Here is a 19,332-nt window from a genome sequence, read left to right as displayed (position 1 = left end):
CCCCCTCGTTCTCACCTTCCACCCCACCAGCCAGCGGATCCAACATATCATCCACCAACATTTCCGTCACCTACAACGGGACCCCACCACTGGCCATATCTTCCCAACCCCTCCCTGCATTCCGCAGAGACCGTTCCCTCCGTAACTCCCTGGTCCACTCGTCCCTTCCTACCAAAACCACCCCAACCCCGGGCACTTTCCCCAGCAACCGCACGAGATGCAACACCTGTCCCTTTACCTCCCCCCTCAACTCCATCCAAGGACCCAAACAGTCTTTCCAGGTGAGACAAATGTTCACCTGCACCTCCTCCAACCTCATCTATTGCATCCGCTGCTCTAGATGTCAACTTATTTACATCGGCGAAACCAAGCGCAGGCTCGGCGCTCGGTCCGCATTAACCAAACTGATCTCCCGGTGGCCGAGCACTTCAACTCCCCCTCCCATTCCCAGTCTGACCTTTCTGTCATGGGCCTCCTCCAGTGCCATAGTGAGGCCCACCGCAAATTGGAGGAACTGCACCTCATATTTCGCCTGGACAGTTTGCAGCCCAGTGGTATGAACATCGACTTCTCCAACTTTAGATAGTTCCTCTGTCCCTCCCTTCCCCTCCTCCTTCCCAGATCTCCCTCTATCTTCCTGTCTCCACCTATATCCTTCCTATGTCCCGCCCCCCTGACATCAGTCTGAAGAAAGGTCTCGACCCGAAACGTCACCCATTCCTTCTCTCCCGAGATGCTGCCTGACCTGCTGAGTTACTCCAGCATTTTGTGAATAAATAAATTTTACCTCAAACTTTTTCCTTACTTGTTCGTGTGCTACATACTGTTATAATTACAAATGCATCCAAATTGTACAATGCTCACTACCATGGGAACAGAATTACCTTTAAGTTCCTAATTAAATCCCAAAATTAAATTTCTATATCCATGTTCCCAGGGGCAATATTTTAATGCCAAATCTGATAAGACGCCGTTTTTATCAAGCACTTTGCTCTCTGATGCATTTAATCTATTTTGATTCAATGATGTGATCGCGCATTTATTAACTGCACTATCACTATACATCACTTCACAGATTAATACGATTTCCACCAGGTGGCGCAGTCAGCGATGGCAGCCTCGCCAATGATCTGTCTGTCTTTTCGTCTTTTTTTAGTGTGTTGTAAAAGTATGTGTTAATGTTCTCTGGTTTGTTTTATGTGGGGGTGGGGGTCGGGGAAACTCTGTGGTCTAACATTATGAAGCTGGCGGCCTTGCTTGAGACTGACTTTGAGCCTTGCCATCGGAGCCTCTGATCCCTTGCTGGGATCGACACTGCAACTGCGGCCTGCGGATTTCAACATCGAGGAGCTCGCAGTCTCGGGTAGGGAAGCTCCAAAGTCGTAGAAGGTTCGACCAGCCCCGACTCGAGGTAAGATCGCCCGGCGCATGGGAGCTGAGATTCCCCCCCCCATGCAGGAACTTGATCGCCCGAACACAGAGGGCTCAACCGTCGGCTACGGGAGCTAAAATCGTCCTGACAACGGAAGGCTCGAGGCCTCCGATCGTGGGAGAACAAAGAAGGGAAGATTGCACTTTTTTCCGCCTTCAATCAGTGAGGAATGTGGAGTTTATATAAAAATGTATTTTGCATGTTTTGTTGTTTTTATTGGTATGACTGTATGGCAAATTAAATTCCTCGTATGTTGGAAAACATACTTTGCTAATAAAGTATGATTATGAGCTGCTTTGTTGGAAGAAAACATCCTTATTTGACTATTAAACATAGATCCAACTACACTAGCAATAGTCAAAATATTCTCAAGTCACGAAAATGGGTATTTTTCATACTTAGGCTTTTTTTAGATTAAAAGACAAATATTACTGAAATCCAGGCAGTATTAAACCCTAGTCAAGAGCATTTTATTGTCATACAGTGCATTCAGAAAGTATTCAGACCCCTTCACTTTTTCCACATTTTGCTACGTTACAGCCTTATTTTAAAATGGATTAAAAAAAAAATTTAATCATCAATCTACACACAATACCCCATAATAAATCAACGTAAACAGGTGATTAGAAATTTTTGCAAAGTAATTAAAAAGAAATTACTGAAATATCACGTTTACATAAGTATTTAGTCCCTTTGCTATGACATTCAAAATTGAGCTTATGTTCATCCTGTTTCCATTGATTATCCTCGAGAAGTTTCTACAACTTGATTGGAGTCTACCAGTGGTAGATTAAATTGATTGGACATGATTTGGAAAGGCACACACCAGTCTATCTAAGGTCCCACAGTTGACAGTGCATGTCAGAGCAAAAAGTAAGCCATGAAGACGAAGGAATTGTCCGTAGACGTCTGAGACAGGATTGTGTCGAGACCCAGATCTGGGGAAGGGTATAAAACAATTTCTGCAGCATTGTAGGTCCCGAAGAGCACAGTGGCCTCCGTCATTCTTAAATGGAAGAACTTTGGAACCACCAGGACTCTTTATAGAGCTGGCCGCCCAGCCAAACTGAGCAATCGGGGGAGAAGGGCATTGGTCAGGGAGATGACCAAGAACCGGATGGTCACTCTGACAGAGCTCCAGAGTTCCTCTGTGAAGATGGGAGAACCTTCCAGAAGGACAACTATATCTGCAGCACTCCACCAATCAGGCCTTTATGGTAGACGGAAGCACTCCTCAGTAAAAGACATATGACAGCCCACTTGGAGTTTGCCAAAAGGCACCTAAAGGTCTTTCAGACAATGAGAAACAAGATTCTCTAGTCTGATGAAATCAAGATTGAACTCTTTAGCCTGAATGCCAAGCGGCACCGCTCATATCCTGGCCTATCCCATACCTGGTGGTGGCAGCATCGTGCTGTAGGGATGTTTATCAGCGGCAGGAACTGGGAGTCTAGTCAGGATCGAGGAAAAGATGAATGGAGCAAAGTGCAGAGAGATCCTTGATGAAAACCTGCTCCAGAACGTTCTGGACCTCAGACTGGGGCAGAGGTTCACCTTCCAACAGTACAACAACCCTCAGCACACAGCCAAGACAACGCAGGAGAGGCTTCGTGACAAGTCTGTGAATGTTCTTGACTGGCCCAGCCAGAGCCCGGACTTGAACCCAATCGAACATCTCTGGAGGGACCTGAAAATAGCTGTGCATCGACGCTCCCATCCAACCTGACAGAACTTGAGAGAATCTGCAGAGAAGAATGGAAGAAATTACCCAAATACAGGTGTGCCAAGCTTGTAGCGTAATAACAAAGAAGCGTAATAACTTGAGGCTGTAATCACTGCCAAAGGTGCCTCAACAAAGTACTGAGTAAAGGGTCTGAATACTTATGTAAATGTAATATTTCAGTTATTTCTTTTTAAGTACTTTGCAAAAGTTTCAAAACACCCGTTTTCACTTTTTTATTATGGGGTATTGGGTGTAGATTGAAGATTAAAAAAAGAATTTAATCCATTTTAAAATAAGACTGTAACATAGCAAAATGTGGAAAAGGTGAAGGGGTCTGAATACTTTCTGAATGCACTGTATGTCTGAAAACAGAGCAATGAAATTCTGACTTGTAGCAGTACAACAGACATTGTAAAGACTCTGTAAACATGATAATAAACGATAAAATGTTCAGGATATATATATATAAAGGCTGAGTTGGAGGCTATAGTGTTTAATAGCCTGATGGTTGTTGGGAAAAGGCTGCTCCTCAACCCAGACGTTATAGCTTCCAGGCTCACGGTGTCAGGGTGAAGTAGGTTTCTTTTTGAGGTAGCGACTCCTACAGATCCCTTCAATGGTGGGGAGGCCATTACCCATTTCATACTGCGCAGTGTTGACCACTTTTTGCAATCTTCTTTATTCCTTGGCATTCGTATTGTCGAACCAGCCCATGATGCAACCAGTCAATGTGCTCTCTACTGTACACCTGTACAGGTTCAAGAAAGTAGTCGGCCACATGTTGAATCTCCTCAATCCTAGTAATTAGAGGCGTTGATGGGCTTTCTTCATGATTGCATCAATGTGCTGGGTCCAGAATGGATCTTCAGAGATATGCACACCCAGAAGTTTGAAGTTATTGATTCTCTCCACAACCATCCCATCGATAAAGACAGGTGTGTGTATCTCCCTTCCTCTCCTAAAGTCAACAATCAGTTCCTTGGTTTTACTGATGTTGAGAACAAAGTTATTGTTCTGGCACCATTCGATCAGTTGATCGATCTCCCCTCCCATACTCTGACTCGTCATCATCCGTAATTCGTCCAACAATGGTGGTATCATCAGCAAATGTGAAGTTGGAGTTGGACCTGTGCATAGCTGCACAGTCATGGGTCTAGAGTGAGTAGAGCAGGGGACTGAGCATAGTGCCTCGAGGTGCTCCTATGGTGATGGTTATCAGGCAGGAAGTGTAGCTACCAATTCTCTTCTCTCCAGCTTCTCTTGAGCTACTCCAGCTTTTTGTGTCAATCTTCAGTTCAAACCAGCATCTGCAGTTCCTTCTTGCTCATACTGATTATGTTCTATTGATGAGGAAGTCAAGAATTCAATTGTAGAGGGATGTTCAGAGACTCAGTTCCATGATGGTATTGAATGCCGAGCAGTAGTCTATGAATAATAGCCTGAAGTATGGTGTTCCAGCGCAGAGCGGAGCCAGCAAGATCGCATCCTCCATTGACCTAGCGTGGTGGTAGGCAAATTATAGTGGAGTCAGATTCTTGAGGTAGGAGTTGATATGCGTCATAACCAACCTCTCAAAGCACTTCATCAGAATAGATGTAAGTGCCATCAGTCAGTGGTCATTGTGGCATGTCACTGTACTCTTCTTGGGTACCTGTATTACTGATGCCCTTTTAAAGCAGATGAGGATCTCAGACCTCAGCAGTGAGAAATGAAAGATGTTCGCAAAAATTCTAGCCAGTTGGTTGGCAAAGGTTTTAAGAACGCGACAGGATATATCATCAGGTCCAGATGCTTTCCAAGGGTTCACCCACCTAAAGGATCTTGTGAAGTCAGTCTCTGTGACTGAGATTATAATACATTATGGAAAAGGCACCTTAGTGTTCTCCTTATCAAAGTGCGTGGAACACATGGAGCCCATCTAGGAGTGATGCTTCCTTGTCGCTCGAGCTGCCTCCTGGTTTCGCCGTTCAAGAAATGGTGTGCCAGCCTGCCATAACTGCTGAACATCCGTCTCATCCTCAAGTTTAAAGTAAATGTTCCTTTTAGCCTTTATCATGGCCTTATCAAGGTTGCAACTGGACTTCTTGTACGAGTCTGTGTCGCCAGACTTGAATGTATGAGATCTGGTTCTCAGAAGAATGCAGACCTCCTGGTTCATCCGAGGCTTCTGGTTGGGAAACATTCCGGTGGTTTTCATAGGAACACATTTCTCCGCACATTTCTTTATGAAGTCAGTAACACCACCTGCCCCTTCAAAATCAGCTTAATTTGGGATAAAGGTAGAAGAATTGTCAAAGGAAGGATGTGGGAAAGCAGCTGAGAAGCTACTTTCCAGAGATATTATTATGTTTTAGGACGTCAACGTAGCTGAAATATTCGGTCATTCATAAGATCAAATTCTGACATGATCCCCCACGTGAAACTGCTGTATAATTTCTGGTCATTTTACAGCATTTATTTCAGATACACACTATTTAAGAAGTTAACTCGTCAAACTCAAGATATCAGGTTACATGGGACTGGCTTTGAGCGCACCAAAAGAAGTGGCTTTCGCATCCCAGCGGAATCTTCATTACTTTGTAAGATAAACAAATTATCTATCAGGGAAGGGATTACTCCTTCCCCTACTTTAAAAAAACTCTTGTCCTTTCGTTTGGTTTGTTTTATTTGCCCTAATGCCAACATTTATGGAAATAATTTTAACAAGTCTAATGAACAAGTTCCCAGCACAAAAAATGATGATGTTTTTTAAAGCGATTCTTTCAACTAACTTGCGCTATACAACTGCTCTAACGAATTGCATCAACTTGAAAGTAGGAAAGTTGCATTTTATTTTGATCGGTACCACAGAAATAGTAAATTGTTGAATGCAGAATAAATTGTAGAAATTCAGAGATGGAAAAATTGTAGGCTACTTAATTATAGAATGCAAATCTGCTGAAGGTGGGCAAATATTATTGCATTATGTTTAAACTCAATAACTTTAGGCCAGGCTTGCGCATTTTGAAATCATCAATGCACTATTTTAATGTAGTTTTACCATATGCACATGTTTCAAGTTATAAAAGGGGCATAAATAAAATCCAATATGACAAGAAAAAGCACGCAAATTTAAAAATCAATGAACTATCCCAGTTAAAAAAAAAAATTTAAACTTAAAGCACCTTAATTCTTTGGAGGGTGGGAAACGTTGAATACTGCACAAAATGCTAATGCAAAGTCCTAAACTTGCTTATAGTTAAACTGCATATAAATCATGAATCAGCATTTAACATCATCTTTTCTCATCTCACTTAATTTGTAAAAATAATACAAGAATTACTTTCACTCTTACCAGAATCTTCTCTGCTTTAGCTTCACTGATACCCTTGATATTTATCAATTCCTTCTTTGGGGCATAGGATACTGCCTCCACCGTATGAAAACCGGCCTCTTCAAGCTTCTTCACATCATTAGCACTGATCCCACATTGCTACAACAAAAGCAAATACAATTCAATTTAATTGAAATATTCTTCCTGGAATCCATATATGGTATGCAGGTATATGCACAGGAAAGGTTTGGAGGGATATGGGCCAATGGGACTAGATAAATTGTAGTGTCTTGGAGGGCAATGACGAGTTGGGTTGATGGGCCTATTTCCATGTTGTATGACTCCATGTTTAGTTTAACATCGTTGGGAAAGCTTATCCCATGAAAATTGTTGTATTTCAAATTGAACTATTGAATCTACTCACCAGCCAACCAAATTATTTTCTGGATGAAGAGATGGAAATTAATTATCGAGATGTGAAGTAATATATTTTGTCAAAGCACAAAAGGCCAATAAAGGCTAAATGGAAATCTAAATGGGGCAAAAATGTCTGTACACAAATTTTAAGGTGATTGAATATGATTAGTAAAGGATAAAGGTTCAAAAATAACAGTGAATTGGATAGTCTGGATCATTTCTCCAAGGACTCAAAAGGTTGGGCCATAACAATTCTAAAATTCTAGAACATCTCAAAATAAAAAATAGCACATTTTACAATATTAGCAGCAGAGCAATTGGACTGTGCAAGATGACAGATACTGTACCATATGGATGCTATATTGGTGTCACAATCTCCTAGGAAAGAAACTATACTTGGAATTGGATATTCATCTACTGCAGCTCATCTTCTTTACATAAAGAAATAATTTTAATTATTTCATTGAGCGATTAACAGTAATGGACCAAACAATCTGTGCTTTGAGTAAAAAAATACAATTGAGTAGAAATAAAGGTATTCCCATATCTTGAGGTGGCTTGGTCCCAGCATCTGATCAATCCGAGCCAATGGTTTTTTCTCCAACAACCAAAACACATTTGGCTTGTTGCTAACTGACAAACTTAAAATGTATAAATTAACTGTAGTATTTGTCTACCAAACAGTAACGTTTAAAAGTTTTGTGCCTGAAACAAGGAAGAATTTCATTTCACAGTGCATATAGCAATTAAACACTCTTGACAAAAAAAAGACAGAATAAATCCTGAAAGGTATTTGATTGGCTACAATTAATTGAGGCACCCGAGTGGAAAATACCAAGTTTTCTTTCTAAAAGTCCATACTATCCAACTTGTCTATCTGTACTGGACTACAAATTGTGAAATTTCATAGAGACGTGATCTCTGAAAAATTAAGTGCGATACACAGTGTCATGTTATTTAAGATGCTTACATGAATACAAATGAATCATCCCAACTGTTTCTAGTAATTTGCTGTTTGAGACAATATCCTCAGCCGAGTAATTAGTTAATTAAGGCTGTCACTGTGCACCAGTGTAGGAATATTACAGCATCACAGATACTATTGTTTATGTCGAACAAGCATCTACTTTTACAAGATTCCCTTGTTTCATTCCCTAGAGCAGTGGAAATCTCCCCAGCATGTTGGCTAATATTTTTATCCCAACAAGTTATTATCAGGTCATCATGCCATTACTGTTTTAGAGACCTTGTTTTGTTTGCTACTTTGGAGTCACCATGTTTCAAAATTACATAATTGTCTGCATAGTGTCATAAAACGGGCTATATAAATGCAAACTTTTCATTCGGTGGTCTCTAAATTCAAATGTATCAACCAGGAATGGCAGTATGATGTCGGTAGGAACTTAGGAAAACATGCAGCAATATTGGATAAGAGAAATCCTATACAAGCGCTTAACAGAAATTCATTGTTCCCTCACATTGGCAGGCGCAGAATGAAGAACCACAAATGTAAAAAGCGTCTCCATTCTAATTGTTCACTTTACATGCCCAGGGTTGGATACACCCAGGATTAATATTCTAATATTAAAGTTCTAATGAGCCATCATCTCAGTTCCTATATCAACCTGTTCTCTAATCACCAAAACTCTCTATTATCTTTACCACAGTCTAAAGACTGAATAAGATTGTTCGCAACCTAGGTGTCGCACCAGACCTCAGGTTGAGTTTCTACCCTCCAAAATCAAAACTATTCACATACACCTCTTTAACACTGCCTTTCTCCTGTCCTATAATCCATCCAAATTTATCCACATATATATTGCCATAGACATTTCATCTTCCAGAACGATAAAACATCATTGACTAGCAACAGTTAATATTTTTGTTGATGACCCCCGAACCATTCTTTATGATGACAGCCATCAATTAGAAATTATGACTGCTTTGCTATCCACACTTCATTCCTGACACAAATATTCCCATTGAATTTCAATTATAAATGTTCAGCTTCTGAAGTTCTTTTTTCTTTCACAATTCCAATCCTCTCCCAACTACCCTCCAGGCACTAGTTTCTTCAAGATACAGTTCATCTTCTTTTGATAATGGTAATCCATCTCATTAACCTTCAACAACAGGTTTCTGACTATGTAATTAATTTAAAATTCTCTCTCTGACATACCAAATCCCCACAATTTTCTCAGGAACTAAAGGTGCTGGTGGGCTTTCTATATAATTGCATCAGTGTGCTGGGTCGAGGAGTGATGTTGAGAAAAATGCATGCCCAGGAATTTGGAACTTTTGACTCTCTCCACCATTATCCCGTCAATATAGAAAGGTTTGTGGGTCCTCATTCTTCCCCTTCCAAAGTCCACAATCAGTTACTTGGTCTTACTGAAAATGAGAGCCAAGTTGTTGTGCCGGCACCATCTGGTCAGTCGATCGATACTCTGACTCATCATCTATAAATCATCCAACAACAGTAGTGTTGTCAATGAACTTGAATATGGAGGTTGCTCTGTGTCCAGCTACAGTCGTAAATATAGAGCGAGTAGAGCAGGGGACTGAGCGCTCAGCCTTGAGGTGCTCCTGTACTGATAGTTATTGAGGAAGCTGTGTTGCTGCCAATTTGAACCAACAGTGGTCTGTTCATGAGGAAGTCCAGGATCCAGTTGCAGAGAGATGCGCAGAGACCCAGTTCCACAAGCTTGATAGCTAGCTTGGAGGGGATAATGGTATTTAACGCAGAGCTGTAGTCTAAAAAAACAATCTGACGTGTACGCTTCTATTGCCCAGCTGTTCCTGTGCAGAATGGAGAGCCAGTAAGAATGCATCCTCCATCGACCTGTTATGGTGGCAGACAAATTGTAATTGGTCGTGATTCTTGTTGAGGTAGGAGTTAATAACCAACCTCGCAAAGCACTTCTTCATCACGGATGTTAGCACCACCGGTCGATAGTCATTGAGGCATGTCATCTCTTTTTTGCTCTGGTTTATTTTCACCCACATGTTTAGACCATAATGTTGTATCCTTATTGTTTTGATGTGTTTAAGCTTTATTCTTAATTGTATGCTTGTGTTGTCATTTGAGAGCGGAGCACCAACTCACATTCCTTGTATATGCACATACTTGGCCAATAAACTTATTCATTCATTCATGGGCATCGCCAGTATTATCGATGCCCTCTTAAAGCAGGTGGGAACCTCAGACCTCAGTAATGAGAGATTAAAGATGTCCACAAAAACTCCAGCCAATTGATCTGCACAGTTTTTAAGAACACGACTAGGTATACCATCAGATGCAGGCGATTTCCGAGGGTTCACCGCAATGGAGGATCTTCTGACGTTGGCCTTTGTGACTGTAATTGTAATAGCATCAGGAGCTATGGGGGCTTGGGAAGGCACATCAGTGTTCTCCCTATCAAACCGTCCGTAGAAACGCATTGAGCTCGTCAGGGGGTGATGCTTCTCTGTCACTTTAAATTGTCAATAGCACATAGGATGGTGCCAGTGTTTGGGTTGATTGCTGGTTGGCGAGCTAGTTGAGCTGAAGGGCCTGTTTCTGCACTGTATCTCTAAAGTCTAAAACATCAGGAATCTCACCTTTCACCCCACCAGCCTCCACATCCAACACTATCTTCTTACATTTCCATTGCCTCCATCGTGATCCCATCATGTATCACTTCTCCCCATCTCCACCCCTTTCCACATTGACTGCTCCCTCCGCAACTCCGCATGGTTCACCCATTCCATCCCATCCAAACCACCCTCTCCCCCTGTACTTTCCCCTGCCAACCGCAAAAGATGCAACACCTGTCCTTGATCCTCCTTCGAGTCCATCCAGGGGCCCCACAAGGTTTTCCAGATGAGACAGATTTACATGCACATCCTCGAACCTCATCTACTGCATCTCGTGTTCCTGATGCGAGCTCCTGTGCATTGGCAAGACAAATTGAAGACTAGGCAACCATTTCGCTGAACACTTGCGCTCAGTCCGCCAAGGCCAAATGGATGTCTTGGATGCTAACCACTTCAACAAACCTTCTCAATCGCCCACTGACCTTTCTGTCCTGGGCCTCCTCCATTGCCACAATGAGGCTACATGCAAACTGGAGGAACAGCACCTCATACTCTGCTTGGGTAACTTACAACCCAACAGTCTGAACATTGAATTCTTCAATTTCAGGTAATGTCTACGAACATCTTTTCCCCTCCCCCCACTCCACTAAAAGTCTGATAACTAGCTTCACAGTTAGCAACTATGTATTCCACTTGGACTCTCATCTGTTTCTATATCAAGCCTTCGTCCAACAATTTGACTAACAGGAAACCCCCTCGCCTGAGGTCATCTGTTGCTAGCCGTTATTTGTCCTGCCTCTTTGTCCAGCTTCTTCCCCCTACCACAAATCAGTCCAAAAAAGGGTCCTGACTCGAAATGCCATATCCATTTTTTTTCCCAGTGATGCAGAGTTCCTCGAGCATTTTGTATCTATCTTTGGTATTCAACATTAGGCACTGCTATAAAACAAATGACCAGTACAAACTGTCAACGCAAAATAATGGTTTATATATGACAGTCTCTAGTTGACCCAGTGCTCTAATACAATTGTTAATTCGCTTTGGTTGGAGGGAGAGAAATAAGGTTTAATATAGCCAAGTCACTGTCAGCAATGTATACTTATGCCAGTAGTGCAGCTATATTTGATTTATAAAGGTGACAACCTGATGGGGAAGTGAACCTAACAACTGCACCACGGCATTAAGACTGATTAATTTACCAGCAGACAACTAATCCATAAATGAAAGATCAATTTATCACAATGATACCAGCACAAATATAAAGTCATATGGGCAAAATGCTAGTTTAACAGCAATATTTCCAAAAAACCTATTACCAGCACTTTGAACTGAAACACAATTCAGTATTTCTGTCCAAGCATTGGAGAGAACCAAAGTTCAAAGATGAATTATTTAGAAGATATTTACCTCCAAACGTGAAATAGCTTGTGGCCCAATACTTTCCTCTTCTTTTGTAGCACTCTCTTCAGTTTGTGCCTGCATTGTCATTTTGAAACTGACAATTGATAAAATAAAATGTTCAGCTTTGTTGAATAGACTGACGACGAACTGAATGAAACAAAGAAAACATCCAACAACATTAAGAGCATGTTACTCAGCTTATCTCTTGGTAACAATATCTATTGTTCATTAGTTCAAATTTTAGTCCTCTTCCACCAAATATCTATCTAATTGTAACAATTTTGAATTGTTTAAAAACATTATTTTAAAGCTTTGTCGACGTCACCAGATATTTTCATTATACAAAGTGATTAAGCTATTTTACATTGCTAACAGCCATAAAATATTGTACCTCTCTTCAGAACAATTAGCATTTGGTGTCAAACAAATAGAAACATAGAAAATAGGTGCAGGAGTAGGCCATTCGGCCCTTCGAGCCTGCACCGCCATTCAATATGATCATGGCTGATCATCCAACTCAGTATCCCGTACCTGCCTTCTCTCCATACCCCCTGATCCCTTTAACCACAAGGGCCACAATAAAGTGGAAGTGGCGGCGCCTAACGGCTGCGGCCTGCTAGCAGTCTGTTCGTCTTTTTTCCTTTTTTTTTTGTTGTGTGTCGGTGTTGGGATGGTTTTTTTTTTTTTTTGGTTGTGTATGTGTGGGGGGTGGTGGTGGTGTGGGTGGGGGAAACCTTTCTCTTTTAGGTCTCTTCCTCACGGCGCGGGGTGCGGCTCGGCCGCGGTGCCTTCCATCGCCCGGTGCGGCTCGGCTGCTGGACTTAACATCGCCCGGCGCTGCTCGGCCGCTGGACTTAACAGTGCCCGGTGCGGCTCGGCCGCGGGGCCTTCCATCGCCCGGTGCGGCTCGGCCGCGGGGCCTAACATCACTGGTGCGGCTCGGCCGCTGGACTTAACAGTGCCTGGGCCGCGGGGCCTAACATCGCCCGGCGAGGCTCGGCCGCGGGACTTTTCATCGCTGGTGCGGCTCGGCCGCTGGACTTAACATCGCCCGGTGCGGCTTGGCCGCGGGGCCTTCCATCGCCCGGTGCGGCTCGGCCGCTGGACTTAACATCGCCCGGTGCGGCTCGGCCGCGGGACTTAGCTGCGCACGGCTCGGTCGCGGGGCCTTCCACCGCCCGGTTCGGCCGCGAGACGTCTCAGCGCCCGGTGCGACTCGGCCGCGGGGACTTCCATCCCCTTGAGGGGACTGTGCGGGTCGGTCGGGGATGAGCTGTCTGTCCGTGGGCGTGGGGAAGAGAGTGGAAGTTTTGTTGCCTCCATCACAGTGAGGGGGTGTTTGGAGTCACTGTGATGGACGTTATGTGTTGGGGTCATGTGTCTTGTGTTCTTTTTTGTGTGTGACTGCTATGTAGTTTCGTTCGGTACCTTGGTACCGAATGACAAATAAAGCTCTGTTGAACTGTTGAACTCCCTCTTAAATATAGCCAATGAACTGGCCTCAACTACCTTCTGTGGCAGAGAATTCCACAGATTCACCTCTCTGTGTGAAAAAAAACTTTCTCATCTCGGTCTTAAAAGACTTCCCCCTTATCCTTAAACTGTGACTCCTTGTTCTGGACTTCCCCAACATCGGGAACAATCTTCCTGCATCTAGCCTGTCCAACCCCTTAAGAATTTTGTAAGTTTCTATAAGATCCCCCCGCAATCTTCTAAATTCCAACGAGTGCAAGCCGAGTCTATCCAGTCTTTCTTCATATGAAAGTCCTGCCATCCCAGGAATCAATCTGGTGAACCTTCTCCATACTCCCTCTATGGCAAGAATGTCTTTCCTCAGATTAGGAGACCAAAACTGTACGCAATACTCCAGGTGTGGTCTCACCAATGCTCTGTACAACTGCAGCAGAACCTCCCTGCTCCTATACTCAAATCCCCTCGCTATGAATGCCAACATACCATTCGCTTTCTTCACTGCCTGCTGCACCTGCATGCCTACTTTCAGTGACTGGTGTACCACGACACCCAGGTCCCGTTGCATCTCCCCTTCTCCTAATCGGCCACCATTCAGGTAATAGTCTGCTTTCCTGTTCTTGCCACCAAAGTGGATAACCTCACATTTATCCACATTATACTGTATCTGCCATGCATTTGCCCACTCACCTAACCTATCCAAGTCACGTTGCAGCCTCCTAGCATCCTCCTCACAGCTAACACTGCCCCCCAGCTTCGTGTCATCCGCAAACTTGGAGTTGTTGCATTCAATTCCCTCGTCCAAAGCATTAATATATATTGTAAATAGCTGGGGTCCCAGCACTGAGCCTTGCGGTACCCCACTAGTCACTGCCTGCCATTCTGAAAAGGACCCGTTTATTCCTACTCTTTGCTTCCTGTCTGCCAGCCAGTTCTCTATCCACATCAATACTGAACCCACAATACCGTGTGCTTTAAGTTTGCATACTAATCTCTTATGTGGGACCTTGTCGAAAGCCTTCTGGAAGTCCAGATATAACACATCCACTGGTTCTTCCTTATCCACTCTACTAGTTACATCCATAGAAAACTATGCGGAAGGAACTGCAGATGCTGGTTTACCCCATAGACACAAAATGCTGGAGTAACTCAATGGGACAGGCAGAATCTCTGGATAGAAGGAAAAGGTGATGTTTCGGGTCAAGACCCTACTTCAGACTGAGAATCAGGGGAGAGAAAGACAGAAATGAGGAAGTGCTTCATTGTCACCTTCTCCCAGAATAGAATGATCTATTCTACATTTTCCTTGATCCTCATTAATGTCTCGTTTTCACACCTTACACTTCCTTATTTCTGCATCTCCCTCTCAGTCCGAAGGGTCTCGATCTGAAACATCATCAATTCCTTCTATCCAGAAATGCAGCCTGTCCAGCTGAGATACTCAGCATTTTGTGTCTATCTTCAATGTAAGCCAACATCTGCAGTTCCTTCCTACACTAAACAATATATCCAACTTGGAAGGAATTCTGCAGATAGCAGTGTTCCCAAAAGCCTATTCGGTCCTTCTCGGTAGTCGGTCAGTTTTGTACAGTACAATTGGAGTAGCTTGGATGAGTAACTGTAGTGCAATTTGTACATGGTACATAGCACAGCCACTGCACTATGTTGGAGGACTTGAATGGGTGCGTGGATGAGGTGCAAATAAAATAGGATGTTTTGTTAATATACGTAGTCACAGCTGAGTTTCCACAACCCTCACACCCAGGGGAGACCCATCAGAAATTTATAAAATTCTGAGGCAAATAGATTGGGCAGTCAGAACTTATTTCCCCAGAATGGAAATATCAAAAACTAGAGGGCGCAGCTTTATGGGCTGAAGGAAAAGTTCACAGGAAATGTGTTAGTGCATGTTGTTTACACAGAGAGTTGTGAGCGAGTGGAACGCTCTGTCAGAGTGGTGGTAAAGGCAATTATGAGGCTTAGATAAGCTGTTTTAAGAGAGTTGCGTTGATATGCGGGGAATGGATTAGTATTGAGGGGCTACTCTCTCGCCAAATAAGTGCCAAATAAACAAGTGCCAAATAAACAAGTACCTTGACGGACAGGGTACATCAGTAGAGGCGGGCAGTGTGGGTCCGGGTTTCCGGAGCTACCCCGGTTGTGTAAACGCAGGCAGCTGCGAGTCAGTAAATTACTACCAGATCGGAAGGAACAGGCTGTTACCGTGAATCACACGGAGAGGCTCGGTTCGGTCCGGCCCTGACGGTCTGGCTCGGGACCGCGCCTCTAGTACCAAAGTTACCTCAACATAAACTTGTCGAGCGACGCCTCGGGCCTCGACGCGTCGTCCGCAGGTCGGTCGTTGATGCCGTCGTAAGTCCCGCGGGTTAGTCCCAGTCCCGCTCCCGCTCGCTCGAGCAGCAGCAGCAGCAGCAACACTCTCGCTCGCGCCGTTTATCTTTTCCGAATATCGCGCCACCAGGCGAATGGGTCACGACGCAGTTGCGTGAAGCGCGCGTCGCCGTCGCTCCCCGCCAAAGATACTAGAGGAACAAGATGGACCACTCGACCCTAAAAACCGTAGGACGTCATGACGTCATTTTAGTAGGCAGAAACCTGCAGAAACATTTAAAAAGAAAAATAACAAAAATCCGTGAATTGATAGATGAGATATATTCTGCATTTTAATGGTATCGTCACACCCCAAAACACTGATTACACTGCGAGAGGCATAGCGAACGGCGGGTTTTGCTTACTAAAATGGCTCCTTTGCTTTCAACGAAGTAGTCCATCTTGTTCCCGAGTATCTTTGGGGTGGAGCGGAGCTGCGGCGGGCAGATGCCGACATTTTTGAAGACAGACACGAAAATGCTGCAGTAACTCCGCGGGACAGGCAGCAAAACCGGAGAGGAGGAATTGGGTGTCGTTTCGGGTCGAGACCCTTCTTCCGAATTTTACTCCAGCATTTTGTGTGTATCTTCAACAATGTAAACCAGCATGTGCAGTTACTTCCTACACATGCCGGCATTTTGATGTGGGGAAAGTGATGGCTTCTATTTGGAGATGGAGGGGCAAGAAAACCAGTGATGGTGATTATACGTCAAGACACAGAAGTGTCTGCTCAGCTGGTGCCACTTTTTGGCGTCAAGCTCGGAGATCACTGGGCCCAATTGAGGCGACTGGAGTGGTAACATCTGGGCTGATACAGCTGAAGATGCTGCATTTTTATATCAAGGCTACTTTACTGCCTCAGGTGGACGTAAAAGATACCACCGCATTAGTTCATAAGTGAGAGGAGCAGAATTAGGCAGTTCCATGTCTACTCCGCCATTCATTCATTATTTTGAAGAGGAGCAGGAAAGTTATATCTGAGTGGCGGCCAGATCAATGTTTATTCCTTAAATATTACTGGAGCAGGATATTTGACTCTGTAACATTGGTGGAAAGAAAAAGTGTTAAAAAAATCAGGTCACTGAGACGGAAGAAGGTACCTCATTGATTCATCAGCGTTTGAAGCCGAGATCATCGCAGAGAAAGTGCTTTGGAAAAGTTGAGAATATGGCATATATTATATCCATATACATATCTTCAATTCGGGCATTTACCCTGAAGGACCTGTAATTTGTCTGATGTCTAAATCGGGGCATGATGAGTTCTGTAGCTGTATTGTCTGTGAACCGGGTAAATCCAGGGTTTCCGGTGTGAGAGGGGAGGTGAATACCGAAGTGAAAGTGTTGTCTTTAAATGCACTAAGTATAAAAAATAAAGTGGATGAGCTTGAGGCTCAGTTAGACATTGGCAAGTATGATGTTGTGGGAATTAGAGACATGGCTACAAGAGGACCAGGGCTGGGAACTGAATATTCAGAGATACACATAGTATAGAAAAGACAGACAGGTGGGCAGAGGGGGTGGGGTCGCTTTGTTGGTAAGGAATGATATGCACTCCCTTGCAAGGGGTGACATAGAATCAGAAGATCAGTATGGATAGAAATGAGGAATTGTATGGGTAAAAAGACCCTAATGGGAGATCTCTCCAGGCCCCCAAACAGTAGCCTCGATATCGGGTGCAAGTTGAATCAAGAGCTAAAATTGGCATGTCGCAAATGTAATGCTACAGTGGTTATGGGAGATTTCAACATGCAGATAGACTGGGAAAATCAGGTTGGTAATGGACCCCAGGAAAGAGAGTTTGTGGAGTGCCTCCGAGATGGATTCTTAGAACAGCTTGTACTGGAGACTACCAGGGAGAAGGCAATTCTGGATTTAGTGTTGTGTAATGAACCTGATCTGATAAGGGGACTCAAGGTAAAAGAGCCATTAGGAGGCAGTGATCATAATATGATAAGTTTTACTCTACAAATTGAGAGGGAAAGGGAAAATCGGAAGTGTCAGTATTACAGTATAGCAAAGGGGGTTACAGAGGCATGAGCTGGCCAGATTTGACTGGAAGGAGGCCCTAGCAGGGAAGACGGCGGAACAGCAATGGCAGGTATTCCTGGGAATAATGCAGAAGTTGCAGGATCAATTTATCCCAGAGGAGGAAAGATTCTAAGGGGAGTAAGAGGCACCCATGGCTGACAAGGGTAGTCAAGGACAGCATAAAAATAAGAGAGAAGAAATATAACATCGCAAAGAAGAGTGGGAAACCAGAGGATTGGGACTCTTTTAAAGAGCAACAGAAGATAACTAAAAAGGCAATAAGGGGAGAAAAGATGAGGTACGAGGGTAAGCTAGCCAATAATATAAAGGAGGAGAGTAAAAGCTTGTTTAGGTATGTGAAGAGGACAAAAATAGTCAAGGCAAATGTGGGTCCCTTGAAGACAGAAACAGGGAAATTTATTATGGAGAACAAGGAAATGGCAGAGTTGAACCAGTACTTTGGATCTGTCCACTAAGGAAGATACAAACAATCTCCCAGATGTTCTAGTGGCCAGAGATCCTTGGGTGACGGAGGAACTGAAAGAAATTCACATTAGGCAGGAATTTATGTTGGGACTGAAGGCTGATAAATCCCCTGGGCCTGATGGTCTGCATCCCAGGGTACTTAAGGAGATGGCTCTAGAAATTGTGGACGCATTGGTGATCATTTTCCAATGTTCTATAGATTCAGGAACAGTTCCTGTGGATTGGAGGGTAGCTAATGTTATCCCACTTTTTAAGAAAGGAGGGAGAGAGAAAACGGGAAATTAGACCAGTTAGTCTGACATCAGTGGTGGAGAAGATGCTGGAGTCAATTATAAAAGACGAAATTGCAGAGCATTTGGATAGCAGTAACAGGATCGTTCCGAGTCAGCATGGATTTACGAAGGGGAAATCATGCTTGACTAATCTTCTGGAATTTTTGAGGATGTAACTAGGAAAATTGACGGGAGAGTCGGTGGATGTGGTGTACCTCGACTTTCAGAAAGCCTTCGACAAGGTCCCACATAGGAGATTAGTGGACAAAATTAGAGCACATGGTATTGGGGGTAGGGTACTGACATGGATAGAAAATTGGTTGACAGACAGAAAACAAAGAGTGGGGATAAATGGGTCCCTTTCAGAATGGCAGGCAGTGAATAGTGGGGTAATAGTGGAATAATAGGAGCAAAGAGGTCCTTCTGCAGATGTACAGGGCCCCAGTGAGACCGCACCTGGAGTACTGTGTGCAGTTTTGGTCTCCAAATTTGTGGAAGGATATTCTTGCTATTGAGGGAGTGCAGCATAGGTTTACTAGGTTAATTCCTGGAATGGCGGGACTGTCATATGTTGAAAGACTGGAGCGACTAGGCTTGTATACAATGGAATTTAGAAGGATGAGGAGGGGATCTAATCGAAACATAAGATTATTAAGGGGGTGGACACGTTAGAGGCAGGAAACATGTTCCCAATGTTGGGGGAGTCCAGAACCAGGGGCCAGTTTAAGAATAATGGGTAGGCCATTTAGAACGGAGATGAGGAAAAACCTTTTCAGTCAGAGAGTTGTAAATCTGTGCTCATGTTGTCGACCTCCCCGTGG

General features: G+C 43.7%; 1 protein-coding gene across 1 annotated transcript in view; it reads right to left on the bottom strand.

Moving 5' to 3' along the window:
• Positions 1-15,785, bottom strand: part of rad51 (RAD51 recombinase) — a 45,183-nt gene extending 29,398 nt beyond the window's left edge. The window contains exons 1-3 of the mRNA XM_078407072.1: positions 15,635-15,785; positions 11,869-12,009; positions 6,490-6,627 (exon numbers count right to left, since the gene is read on the bottom strand). Of these exons, the coding sequence (XP_078263198.1) occupies positions 6,490-6,627; positions 11,869-11,949 (219 nt within the window). The 5' untranslated portion in view covers positions 11,950-12,009; positions 15,635-15,785. The remainder of the gene's footprint in view (positions 1-6,489; positions 6,628-11,868; positions 12,010-15,634) is intronic.
• Between the last annotated feature and the right edge of the window lie 3,547 nt (positions 15,786-19,332).

This window comes from Rhinoraja longicauda, chromosome 10 (assembly GCF_053455715.1).
Source record: "Rhinoraja longicauda isolate Sanriku21f chromosome 10, sRhiLon1.1, whole genome shotgun sequence".
Taxonomy (NCBI): Eukaryota; Metazoa; Chordata; class Chondrichthyes; order Rajiformes; family Arhynchobatidae; genus Rhinoraja; species Rhinoraja longicauda.
This window is presented reverse-complemented; position numbering and strand designations above follow the sequence as displayed.